Source organism: Peromyscus eremicus, chromosome 4 (assembly GCF_949786415.1).
Source record: "Peromyscus eremicus chromosome 4, PerEre_H2_v1, whole genome shotgun sequence".
In the NCBI taxonomy this organism is placed as follows: Eukaryota; Metazoa; Chordata; class Mammalia; order Rodentia; family Cricetidae; genus Peromyscus; species Peromyscus eremicus.
In genome coordinates this window covers 101,342,268-101,355,991 of record NC_081419.1, presented here as the reverse complement: position 1 = coordinate 101,355,991, position 13,724 = coordinate 101,342,268, and the positions used below count along the sequence as shown (strand labels likewise).

Here is a 13,724-nt window from a genome sequence, read left to right as displayed (position 1 = left end):
CGCACACGGAGGGTCGAGAAATTGTCCACATGGACCACAAAGGAAACCGAGTCAGGCTCAGCCACGGACAGCTTCGCGGGGGTCCTCGCGCTAGGACCCCAGGCAGGGGCGGGGAGAGGGCGGGGCTGGCGCTGGTTCTCATCTCAGGTAATGGCCAAATCCGTCAGATCCAACCGATGGTTGGCGTGTCCTGAGAAAGTCCATTCGTCCGAGCCGGGAGACAGTCTGGGAACAGCAGGAAGGATACCGAGAGTGAATGAGACCAAGTTTAGGAAGTTCGTACCTGACTCCAGTAAAGACCTAAAGTTTATTAAACATTACGTTGCCCGTGATTTCAGACTCATTGGTGTATTCTTGGTAGAGGTTGTTCCCACACGCATGTCCAGCCCTGGGCCGTGTTTTTTGCCTCACCTGGCCGTGGCTTTACACTATCCCTGCTTACCCAAACGAGTCACATATGATGGTCCTGGACGACTCCTCTGAAAAGGTAAGCCTCCAACAAACTTTTTTTTTTTTCTTTTTTTCGAGACAGGGTTTCTCTGTGTAGCTTTGCGCCTTTCCTGGAACTCACTTGGTAGCCCAGGCTGGCCTCGAACTCACTGAGATCCGCCTGCCTCTGCCTCCCGAGTGCTGGGATTAAAGGCGTGCGCCACCACCGCCCGGCCCAATAAACTATTTTTAAGGTGCCCTGGTCACAGGGTTTTGTCACGGCAATAGAAACTAACACAGCGGTTTTCTTCATTAAACTTCAGCATGTCTTCGAAGGCTTTCTGCCTTTCCTGAGGGCGATGGTTGTCAGGCAAGGTGTAAGTATTTGCTACCTAATATTTTGGTCATGATTTGAAACACCTGGAGATTCTGGGCGAGTCCAAAAATGGGGGAGAATTGCTTATGAGAGAGTGCCTTGGCTACTTCTCAAGCCTTTCCAGCATGGACCGGAAAGGCTTCATTTCACTCAGCGAGGGTATCCGTGAAGTCCAGTAGGCAATTGAAGACTTGGCAGGTGGGGAGCTCAGTGAACTACATCTCTAAATCTGTCGTGGGGCAGTGACCATGTCTGTGCATGGTCACAAAAAGAGATTTTCTGAAGCACATGCAGCCCCTGGAAACTCGGTAATGGAATAAAAGAGTCCCTTTCCTAAGAATAGGAGATTGTGTGTTTCTCCTGACCTTGCCTGACCAAAGAATCATGGAGCTACTTTACAAGCTTCCACTGAAGACTTGGAGAACATAGTTGAGGATTTCCGTATGTAGCCATCCTTCGGGGTTACAGAGGAACCCTGTCACAGCTGTCCTTTCCACTGCCGTAGGGGCAGACTGAGGCTTACAAGGTATCCTTGATAGAGGGGAAAGGGGCCAACAAAAGTTAGGCACCAGGGCTGCGACCTTGGCAGTCTAGTGATCTAATCCATTCCCTCCATTGACAAGTGAGTCGTCCCTTTGGTGTGCCCTGTAGCAGACATGGCAGCACTGGGGAGTTTCTGAATGGCATACATGAGAGACAAAACCTGTGGTCAATATTTGATGGAACCTCTCGTGGAGTTCCGTAAAGCTCTTTCCTTCAGGATAGCAGCATGGACATGTAACACCAGGGAGGTATGTGGTTACTTAGTAGAAGAATTTGCTTCTTTGCTAATTCTATGTCCATCCTTAAGAAAGACTGATATTGGCGGTGTCTACATAATAGCCGAAGAGATCAAGTTCTTAGGAGAGTACAGATAGTGATCCAATGGCCAATTGAGGACAGTTATTGACCCTAGTTTTTTGGGGGTTTTGTTTTGGTTTGGTTTGGTTTTTTGTTTTTTGTTTGTTTGTTTGTTTGTTTGTAATGTGCTGTTGAAGAGCCTATCCCTCTTGGGAAGCCCGGTGCCAGGACTTTCTTAGGGATTGTTCCTTGGTATGGATTTGGGGCTCTCATTTAGTTTCTCAGAGACTGGCCTGGCTATTTTTTTTAAATGCTGCAATCCATATTCTGCAGTACCCTGTTTTCCAGAAAAGCCCTAACATGTCTCTTATTTCAGATATCCTGGGGCTAAATGAAGATTCAGTAACTTTTTTGTCTCACAAGTTGAGTCTTTCCCTGGAAACTCTGCATCCTTTTTGTGCTACAAAGTTTAAAGTCTGTACAGCTGGTATCGTCTGAAGCAGTAGAAAGGAGGTCATCCTCAAACAGAATTGTGGTTACAGAGTTGAGTGTAAATTCCCCGAGGTGCGGACCAAAATAGTGAAAACTGCCTAAGAATTCTTGCAGGACGACAGCAACAGGTGTGTCGAGCATCTGGGACAGTCCACTGAAAGATGACTAAGAACTGGGAACCCTGGCTTTCAGAAAAGACAGGCACGCTGGCAAACCAGAGACAGGACCTGTGCTGTCTTAGGACCCTCCTCCTCGCTGCGCTACTCAGGTCCGCCTTCACCGGACAGCTGGTCTCCGGGTTTAGGAGCGCGCGTGCACACAGCCTGCTCCCATCCGCTTCAGCACCACGGATCTGGAGTGCAAGCTTGTGCAGTTCTTTTTTTACGCGTCATCTTAAGGCGCGCCGGCTGTCGAGACTTCTGGGAAATGGAGTCCATGCGAAGGCAGCCCATTGATTGGAGCCCAGAGGCGGAAGACCATCGCGCAGGCGCACTGCCTTCCCGACCCGAGGCGGTACGGCGTTCGCAGGTACCCAGTACTCTTGCGGAAGGTGAGGGCTGCGGGTCTAGGTCTTCGAGATGCCGAGTGGACGCAGCGGCGGAGAGAAGGGAACCCCGGGGACTTGGGGGAGGACTAGTGGGCGTGACCTGATGGAGCTAGCTTGCGCGAGAGCCTGGGAGGAGAGTCGTCCCTCCCAGTGTGCGTAGGTAGGGCATAGACAGGGCTACCAGTGTCTTTGTGGTACGCCCACTGTGTGCCAGAATCCTGTACTTCCAAGTTGGAGGTCCCAGTCTTCCCCCGTCTTCCTCTAGTTCCTTCTTCCCTTCATGGGTGCTTCATGAATGTAGGTGGTACCGACCCTAAATCTAGGGGTGCCCACTCTATTCTCACCCAGTCCCCCCAGAAAACGTCTCACGTTGTGTCTTTTGCTCCTCATCCCCAGCCTGCGCGAGAATGTCTGGACGTGAGCTTAGGGTGTTCGTAGAGGAGGCCGGATTTGAGGTGAAGAAAACCCCAAAGGAGATGGCAAATGACTTCAGGCAGATTTGAGATGATTTTGACTAGAGTGCACTGTCACGGAGTAGTGGAAATAAAAATGAAGGAACTATATTGAGGCCAGACAAGACCCAGAGGGTCAGGGTAAGACCCACCAAGCAGAGTATTGTGTGGTCTTAAATGAGATCAACACACACGAAGTTTTGAGGAACAGTTCTAGAAGTAACATTCTGATCATAATAAAGTCGAACATCCCAACTTAGGACCAACCACCGACACCGACAACCATCATATGTCTAGAAGTCCGTGTGATGACCAGTTGTCTATTACTCCATTGAAGTTGTTTGCAATTTACCGGTGATCTTTTCCCTAGTTTTTGTTTTTACATTTATTGCATTTGAGATACGGCCTCATTTTGTAGCCTACCCTGGTGATAAGCCAGATCCTGCTTCAGCCTTCCAAGTGCAGGCATTACAGGTATATGTCACCATACTTGTTTTCCATGGAGCTTCAGTCATGCATATAAAGCTTCCCAAAATGTTGGGATGCGTTTCGGGATTTTCTATTTTAGTCTAAAGATCTGCTTAACTTTGTGACTATCTTTTGATGAAATAAATTATAACATAGAAGTAAAAGCTTCCAGGCAGACTTTTTCAAATTCTGCCTCAGCCTTTTACAAAGCCTGAATACCCTATAGTCCCTCTCTTGATGTATGAGGATGGGATTAAATTATCCTTATTAAAAGCACTTAGCAAGAGCCTCAGGAGAGCAAGTGCTCAGCAATACTAGTTAGGGTGATGTTTCATAGCGCTCCATTGTTTGTCTAGCCTCTAGGCAGTAAATTATTTAATCAAGTCTCCTGTTGTAGATGCTTAATAGAGTTCACATTCTAGTTGCATTGTTTAAAGACTAAATGGGATGATATATGTAATTGCTTAAGAAGCTGGCTGGCAGAGAACCTTCAATAAAGATGTGTTGGCGATGGTTAATTAAAAGCTCTGTAACTATTCTCTTTTATTTCTAGAATAAATTCCTAGAAGAGAATTGGCCAATCTGAGAATGTCTGTGTTTGAAAGCCCTTGCTATTCATCACAATGCTCTTTCTAAAGTACATATCTAATGAGAACACAACCATGCTCAACACCCCCCACCCCCAGCTCCTTTTGATGTAGTTTGATCTCTGCTGGTTTCTCCAGGCTCATCTTTTCTCCAATATTGCTCATGACTAAGACTTCCTCTTATCTAATTTCAGTAGTAATCCTTTATGTGATAAGGATCTGCCTCTTATTTTTACTCAAGGTTTTCCTTGTCTATAATGTTCCTCCCTCACAGCAAAACTGTAGATCCCAGTTGTGCCAAGAAAGCTGCAGCATTTCTCCCTCAATCCTTCCTCCATGGGGAGCCTCTTCAAAGCCCTGACAGCTTGCCCTGCATCTCTTTACATACCATCCTATAATAAATGTTTCTTTGTTCTTTGTATAAAGCTGTTGCTCGTGGAGGTCAGGGAAAGTGTCTTGCAGGGTTTGTGCTTGGTGTAGTTGGTACTAAATAAATGCTGATTAAGTAGGTAGATGAATGAATCACAGGGGGTGGTGATGTATTCCTCTGGCTGCAATAAAGTGGTCAATGAGCCACAGATACACATTTTCTCTTCCTTCTCAGAAGCGTGCATACTATCTCCCCACCCCACCAGGAGTTCCCCTAATTTTTGCTTTCACCATTATTTTAATTAAACTTTTATAGGGGAAAGAATTGATGTGGTATTTCCTATGTAGCTCAGGCTGGCCTTGAACTCAGTATGCAGCAGTCTTACCTCAGCTTCTTGAGTGCTGAGATTCCAAGTATTTGCACTACCACACCCACTAGGCTCTAATTAGATTCTGAATTGTGAGAAGGTGAGATGCATTTAGCATCTAACTTACAAGAATGGAGGTCGAAGAAGATAAATCTTCTGGAAATCCAAGGATAAGTAAAGCTGCAGTGTGTGGGAACTGGAGCTCCCTTCCTTTCAGCTTGAACCAATGTGAGCACCAGCGTCTCACCACTAATGTGAGCCACATCCATTGGTTCTGTCTCCTGGTAACTGCTCCCCCGGTCCCTGAGGCAACTTCAGTACCTCTTGATGTCTTTTTGACTCATCATCTGCATGTTGTCCCAACTAAAGTTCATGGTCACTGAGAAGGATGTCATCTTTTCATACCAGATCATTTCTGTCACAGTTTTTATTAACTGGACACAAACTTAGGCATACTTGGGAAAAGAGAATCTCAATTGGGTTGCCTCCATCAGATGGGCCTGTGAGCATGTTTGCGTGGGGTATTTTCTTTCTTTCTTTTTTCTCAAGACAGGGTTTCTCTCTGTAGCCCTGGCTGTCCTGGAACTCACTCTGTAGACCAGGCTGGCCTCAAACTTTGGGAACTCAGAGAGATCTGCTTGCCTCTGCCTCCCAAGTGCTGGGCTCAAAAGCATGCGCCGCCATTGCCACCACCAGGAGGATGGGGCATTTTTTTAATTGCCAGTTAATATAGGCAGGCCCAGTCCATTGTGGATAATGCCAGCCTTGGGAAAGTAGGCCTGGCCTGTATGAGAAAGTAGCTGAGCAAGCCAGTAAGCAGTGTTCCTCCGTGGTCTCTGCTTCAGTGTCTGCCTCCAGGTTCCTGCCTGGGCTTCCCTTGGGAATGGACTGTAACCTGTGGGCCATATATAAATCCTCTCCTCCCTGAGTTGCTTTTGGTCAATGTCTCCTCAGAGCAAGAGAAAGCAAACAAGGATGTTTCTAGTAGGCCAGTTAATTTCTCACTAATTGCTAGTTACTAATTGGTTACTCACTGATTGTCCAGTTGTGATATGATCAGTGTGGTTCTAGAAACGAGATGAAGAGTCTCATAGTATCAAAGATGGATGCTTCATTAGCAAGAGCTGTAAATGGAATGCTACTCCTCTAAAGAGGCTATCGTTTTTATTTATCTTATCCACATAGTTTGTAAAGTTGCTTATGGTTTTAGCTCATTAAACATTCAGGGCAACATTAAATGTGAATATATAAATATCATATGAATCTTGCTGTGTTCTGACTCTTGGGAACAGAACTCTGCCCTGAATGGTACAACAGACGCTGCTGTGGGTTCCATATCCATGGCTTTTGTTCTAACTCTGCAGTGAGCAGAGAGTGCCCTTGGTCTTGCTTTCTTTGCTCTTTGTAAGGTGCTGGGAATGAAGGTGGCTGCATTGCTCACTGGTATATGGGGGGGGGGGGCTTGCCACATGGGCCAGAAGACCCCAGGACTGCTCGTTCTCATACCTTCTCTCCCCCAACACTTTTTCCTCACTAGTCCTCTGTTCTTCCCTACCAGGACAGCATAGGAGGGAATGGCCACTGTGTCTCCACCTACCAGATGCCAGGTGAGGTGGACATTTTTATTTCTGAACTACTATTATTTGATGCCAAAATGTAGTCACTTTTCTTTCTTTATCCTGATCATCTTCCTTTACAACCCTCCACCCTTGGGCCAATGAAGGGCTCCAAAGTAAGATGACCTTCAGCACCTTGAGCTTGTGGCTTTCCCCAAAGCTTACAGAACAGGCCTGCCTGGAGGACTCTGGAATCAGTGGTTCCATCCTGATTGTCCTTTTGGTGCAGCCAGTTACGGACTGAGAGTCAGCCCCCACACACCAAAGAGTGTTGGGTTAGGCTGGAGTTTGTGGTCCATGCTATTATAGAGCACCCAGAGTTAGACCCTGTCTCAAGAAAAACAAAACAGACAAGAAAGAAAAGGGTCGTAAGGGGGTGTGGTTGTGTTTTCAGACGTCGGTGACATTTGAAGATGTGGCTGTGACTTTCACAGATGAAGAGTGGAGGCATCTGGTCCCTGTGCAGCGGGCACTCTACAAGGCAGTGATGCTGGAAAACTATGAGAGCATCATCTCACTGGGTAAGGAGGCTTGCTGTGAGCAGTCAGAACTTGTTCCAGACCAGTGTGGGTCACATGGGCTGGGGATTGCTACCTCTTTGACCCCCCACCTGAGTTCAAAGCCACCTGACAGACTAGAGCGCCAAAGAAGGCGGCTTTAGGTGCGTAGCTGGCGACCCCAGCCCTGGACAGGTGGACTGCCTTGGTGTTAACAGCACTGGACAACCACAGGCCTGCTTGTTCAGCAGCTTGCCTCCACAATACAGAAGGCAGTCTAGAGGATAGGGCAGAGTATGGACCTGGCTGTCCAGAGGCAGCAAGCAGGAGTTAATGTGTCCAGGTTTTCTCCTGGCATGCCAGCAGGTAATGTCCTCAGTTCCATCCGGTAGACAAGGAGCCATCTTGGTGAGAGGAGATGCCTATCATTTCGTGGAAGCCAGAGGAAGACAAAGAAGTGCCCCTGTGAAAAGGAGAGAGGTCATCAGAGATGTGCTTGATTTTGAAAATTTGTCTTAATGACAATCTTAGATACCTATAAAAGGCACTTTGTAACTATATTTATGTGACAAGGGGGAAATTAAGAGCTGTTGTTAATGTCAACTGTTAGTGAAGTAAAGTGAAGTCCCTACAGGTAATAAGGAACTCCCAGAAGTTTCCAGAATAAGAGGCTGAAGCCAAGCACAGTGGTGTGTACCTGTAGTCTTGGCTACTCTGGAAGCAGGAGTACACAGACGCAAAAGCAGATAACAGTCACATTCATGTTGCAGATGTATATCAAAAAGCCAGTATTGGGCTGAGGACGTAGCTAAGTGGTAGAGTGTTTCCTAGCATGTGCAAGGTCTTCAGTTTACTATATGGACACATACACACACACACACACACACACACACACAGGCACACACGCATGCATAGGTCAGCACCTTCTGAATTATCTTAAACAGGTCAAGTCATATCCCAAACAGAACAGATCATTCATTTGGCATCAAGGAAGATCCTGACCTTTTGTCAGGGGCTTATATAGAAGTATGGAATTCCTTAGGTCAGAGACCAGAAGCCACAGGAAGGGATGGGTGTGGTCAGTCTGCCAAAAAGGGAACCAGTACACACCAGACTGATGCTTCTCAGGCCCAGGACGAGCATACCTGTCTCCCTTATCTCCCAAGGCGGAACCCTGTGCATGGGGAATTTAGAGCTCAGGTGTTTCCAGGAGTGGGATCTAATTTTGTTCATATGGCTATGGATATGATTGCTTCTAGAAATTGATCCAAAGAATGTCATAGGATTGCCAATTCATACAGCACACCAAGGGCCAGTTCCCGTACTATTGTGTATTAATAGCAAAACATTAAAAATAGTAAAATGTCTGTCGGTAGGGATTTCCTAAATTATTTATCCATACAATGAACTATCATATAGCCATTAAAACATTGTAGAAAATCTATGCTAAATAAAATTAATGTTTTAAATTTACTACATGAAAAGAACGTCAGTTTACAAGTCAGCAGTATTTCCTCATTCGGTTTTTTAAAGTTCTTATAGCATTTCATTACATTTCTTCTTTATTTACTTGGGGCACACATGTGCAAGAGCATGTGTGTGGAGATGAAAGGACAACTTGAGGGAGTGGGTTCTCTCCTTTAACCTGTGGGTTCTAGGGAGTGACCCAGTTCAGCAGGCCTGGTGCACCCACTAAGACATCTCACCAGCCCCCCACTATCCAGTCTTTAACATGTCACATATAAGGCCTTTCCGCATCAAAATGAGGAAAAAGAAAGAAATATTAGTAGAAAGCATGAAAGGTGATTTTCCTTTTTACTTGCAGATAACTCTAATTTTCCTACAGTGAATACAACCGACTTGTTTCCATAAAAGCAATATACTAAATATGAGCAAACACACAAAATTGAGTTCCCTCTTTATGCTTTTTCAGTCAAGATGATCCTTTTTTTTTCTTTTTCTTATACTCACCTATGGAGCCAGGAGCCTCCTGTGCTGCCAGTGTCCAGATGGAGAGCTTCCGTAGGCTGCCTGTGAACTGAGGAGGCTTTTGTGGGCGCTGTCCTGGTGCCTGGCATTGGGGGGCACTGTCCTGGTGCCTGGTGCTGGTGGGCACTGTCCTGGTGCCTGGCATTGGGGGGCACTGTCCTGGTGCCTGGTGCTGGTGGGCACTGTCCTGGTGCCTGGCATTGGGGGGCACTGTCCTGGTGCCTGGCGTCGCTTCCTTTCAAGAGCCTCAGTCCTGACCTTCCCTCAGAGGTGTCTTGGGTCTGCATTCCGCATTTCTGGAAGAGTCTAGGCTGAGATGCCAGGATTAAGTTTTGGAATGGTTAGGCATTTTCATCACAGCAACCACCTGCCTTACGTTTTCTCCATGAGCAGGGCTTCCCGTGCCTCGACCTGATGTGATTCTTCAGTTGAAGAGAAGGGACGAGCCATGGACACAGGGTCGTCATGGGTCTGAGGAGAAAGAATGGCCAGAGAGTGTCTCTCTAGGTAACCAAATTTGTTTGTTATTTGGGTATGAAGGAATGTTAGGGGTCACCCTTTTCTCAAATTCAAGTTGTCCGCTTGCTTCCTGTTATACTCATCAGTTCTCTGGTTCCCCTGCTGTACATCAACATACTAGTTATCTGTATTCATCAGCTTGTTTCTCAGAATTGTCGCCTTGCCTGTGCACACCTCTTTTATTTTTAGTGGTCTCCCAGGTCTCTGTTCAGCCCACCCTAATTAAGCCATTGGCTCCACTCCCAGAGCTGTTCTCCTGTGTTCTGAGAAGTCTGTTGTAACAGCCCTTCCCTGCCTCCTCTTTTATTCCCAAGCCTTAGGCTTTCCCAGGATGTAAGACCATCTGGGAAGTGAGCTGTGCTGTGACCAAGTGTTACCTTTACATCTGCCATTGTCCCCCAGTCCAGAGAAGAAACTGCATCTGAGTTTTCTCTTTGTTGCAGACTGGGAGACCAAGCCCGAGATCCTAGCTACTTCAGAAGGAACACTGAGAGAAAGCCGTAGAAGGCCAAGTCCTCTCTGCCCTGAACTTGAAGTTCAAGCACTAGCAGGTGGGTTGGAACCAGGAAAGGAAAGTCCTAAAGCAGACACTGGCAAGAAACCCCTTTCCTCGGACAAAAGCTCGCAGCGAAGGTCAGCCCCATCCAAGAAAGTCCTCACTAAACACCAAGACCAGGAGTGTAGTGACTGTGGGAAGACCTTCTTTGACCATTCCTCACTCATCCGCCACCAGAGAACTCACACTGGCGAGAAGCCCTATGACTGTCCTGAGTGTGGGAAGGCCTTCAGTCACAGGAGCAGTCTCAGCAGACATCTGATGGCCCACACAGGAGAGAGCCCGTACGAGTGCAGTGCCTGTGGCAAAGCCTTCTTTGACCGGTCATCCCTAACTGTGCATCAGCGGATTCACACAGGAGAGAAGCCTTTTAAATGCAGTGAGTGTGGCAAAGCCTTCTTTGACCGGTCATCCCTTACTCGCCACCAGAGAATTCATACTGGGGAGAGTCCCTATGAGTGTCAGCAGTGTGGGAAAGCCTTTAGCCAGAAAAGCATTCTCAGTCGTCACCAGCTGATCCACACTGGCAGGAAGCCATACGAATGCAGTGAGTGTGGGAAAGCGTTCTATGGCGTCTCCTCCCTAAACCGGCACCAGAAAGCACATGCTGGGGAGCCACACCATCAGTGCCACGAGTGTGGCAAAGCTTTCTTCGACCGCTCTTCTCTCACACAGCACCAGAAGATACACACTGGAGACAAGCCATATGAGTGTAGCGAGTGTGGGAAAGCCTTCAGCCAGAGGTGTCGGCTCACACAGCATCAGAGAGTTCACACAGGGGAGAAACCCTTTGAGTGTAGTGTGTGCGGAAAAGAGTTCAGCTTCAAGTCCTCAGTTATTCAGCACCAGAGGCGTTATGCCAAACAAGGGACGGACTGACCAGGGGAGAAGCGTGAGCTACGCAAAGGGCCTTCCTATAGACTTGGTAGGTCTCCCTGTCATCCACAAACCCAGCATTTGCTCATTCTGCCTACTCTGGCTGCCCTCATCGGTCCCACCTCTGCCCCACAGTGTCTGAGTAAACAGCATACCTACTGTGCTACAGAACTAATGTGGAGTGCAGAAACTAAAACATGAATCTCCAGATTGAGAATTTTGGACAGAGGCTGGGTGTAGCTCAGTGATAGAATCCCACCTAGTAAGTCTGCGGCCTGCTGTTCCATCCCCAGCACTGCGAAAGAAAGTTGGAGAGATTGTCAGACAGCAGGATAGATGTTAGGAGGGGAGTTAGTCTGCAGACATAACCTTAGGAGATTGTCAGACAGCAGGATAGATGTTAGGAGGGGAGTGAGTCTGCAGACATAACCTTAGGAGATTGTCAGACAGCAGGATAGATGTTAGGAGGGGAGTGAGTCCGCAGACATAACCTTAGGAGAACATAGGTCCCTTGTCACTGCACTTGAAATAGCTGCAGGCTATTACAGGGGGGAATGTCACAATTATGCGAGAAGACCATTTTCTCCAGAAGTTTCTATAGCTTTTAGTCCTTCGGAAGCTTTTTGGAACACAGACCTTGTTCTCTTGTGCCCTAGCATTTAGCCCTCCTAGGACTGGTAGTAGTGGTAGCACTTACTAAGCACTTACCTTGGGGTAAACACTCAGCAGAGAATTTTGGAAGGGCTAGATTGACTGATCCTCTAACTAAATCTGTGAAACAGGTCCTTTTGCTGTCTGACTTTCACAGATGAGCACAATGAAGTTTAGAGAGATTAAGTAATATACTCTGGGTGACACAAGGTGAAGCCAGGTGTCTTAGCTACTTTTTTATTGCTGTGTAGAGACATGATAACCAGGGCAACTTACAAAAGAAAGCTTTTAACTAGGGGCTTGCTTGCAGTTCCAGAGGGTGACTCTGTGACCATCGTGGCAAGGAGCATGGCAACAGATAGGCAGGCATGGTGCTGGAGCAGTAGCTGAGAGCTCACATCTGATCCACAAGCAGTAGGCCAAGATATAGGGACAGACAGACAGACAGACAGACAGACACACTGATCTTGGCATGGGCTTTTGAGACTTCAAAGCCCACCCCCAGTGACACACCTCCTCTAACAAGGCCACACTCCCTAATCCTTTCTAAACACTCCACCAGCTGGGACCCAAACATTCAAATAGCCTGTGGGGGCGATTTTCATTCAAACCACCACATTCCACTCAAGGACAAGATCAGCTGGTCCTCATGCTGTGAAACAGGTCCTTTTGCTATCTGAATTTCACAGATGAGCACGCTGAAGTTTAGACAGATTAGGAACATACCCTAGACAACACAAGGTGAAACCAGGTCTTTAGTGTGGGTCTGCCTTCAGCGTTTCTATTAAGCATGCTCTTAACTTTTGTCTTATAATTTATATACCTGAGTTGTCTTCTCAACTGGATTGTAAGCACTTGGAGGTGTGATTTAATAGATCTCTGAATCTTACACAGTGCCTTGCAAACATTAGGTTGCTCAATAAATGTTTATCTAATGAATACCAAACGTATTCAAACCCTGCTTGGGTCCACCTCCTGAGTTTTCACAATCCAGCCTATAGCATCCTAGTAGTCACTTCCAAGTTCTGTTTCTTCCTTCTTCACTGCTCAAGAGATCTATACTAAGCTGTGGTACAGTAACAAAGAAGCCTAGGTAAACAAAGACCTGTGTCTCTCATCTGGTGTGTATCATTCTGTTCATTCAATGATACCAATCTATACCACATGGGACCCACACATTACGAATAAGGAAGAAAGCTAAAGGATATTCTTATCATCTTCGTGCCAATCCAGTCGCAATCCACACCTGAAGGCTAGGGACACAGCAGGCACCTTGATATTTGGATGACACTAGAAGCCACTACGTTTTGCACATCACTTAGCTTAGTCTGTGTGAAAGCCACGTGGCCCCTTTCTGCCCATTATTCCAGATCCAACATAGCTCTCTATATAATAAAATATCTCTGGATATTTAAAATCTTCTTTAATACACTCCTCCATCACCAAACTTCAGATCCTGGGTGTTGCAGGATATTTGATCACACTGTGAAACTTTGAGACTGCGTTAATAAAGTTAACTTGGAGCAGGGGGCAGAGCCAATGATTAGTTGACAAGAATTAGCCATAGAACATTTGGAGGACCTGGGAAGATGGATACAGACACACACAGGAAGTAGGGTGGACTTAGAGATCTGCAGTTCTTTTTGTTTTGGGATGGTATGGAGAGAAGTTATCCTGCTGGGTCTCCGGCCAAAAAGAAAGTTCAGCTGGTTGCTTCTCTGATCTGGCAGGTTTTCACCCCAATATCTGACTCCCAGGTCTTTATTGACTCAGTAAAGAGAACAATTTAGATAAGAGCAACACCTGAGTACCCAACTGCATCTATTTCCTAGGTGAAACTCTATTTTTATTGTATTAAAGGTCAGATACGAGACAACCTCGACTTTGGGAATCAGTATTCCCTTTTTGCAAGGTAAGGCCTGGAAAAAGTCGTTGTATTCCAGTTGATCAAAGTAGAACTGAGAGGAAGCAGAATTGCCAAATAGTCCTCTCCCATGCTACTAAACATAAATTTATTTTGGTCTCTCTTAAAGCAGAAAAGTGTCAGGGAATACATTGTATGTGTGTATTTATGTAATTTATAAGCAGCTTA

General features: G+C 46.5%; 1 protein-coding gene across 2 annotated transcripts; it reads left to right on the top strand.

The window, feature by feature from the left end:
• Window positions 1-92: 92 nt before the first annotated feature.
• Znf2 (zinc finger protein 2) lies at window positions 93-12,571 on the top strand. 2 transcript variants are annotated; one of them, XM_059261369.1, is made up of 5 exons: window positions 93-487; window positions 6,487-6,535; window positions 6,939-7,065; window positions 9,424-9,537; window positions 9,993-12,571. In XM_059261369.1, exons 2-5 carry the CDS (start codon window positions 6,503-6,505, stop codon window positions 10,982-10,984), a joined length of 1,266 nt encoding a protein of 421 aa, XP_059117352.1. In that variant the 5' UTR covers window positions 93-487; window positions 6,487-6,502; the 3' UTR covers window positions 10,985-12,571. The 2 variants fall into 2 exon arrangements, with proteins under 2 accessions (XP_059117352.1, XP_059117351.1); XM_059261368.1 differs by lacking the exon at window positions 93-487 and adding an exon at window positions 2,042-2,687.
• The last annotated feature ends 1,153 nt before the right edge of the window (window positions 12,572-13,724 follow it).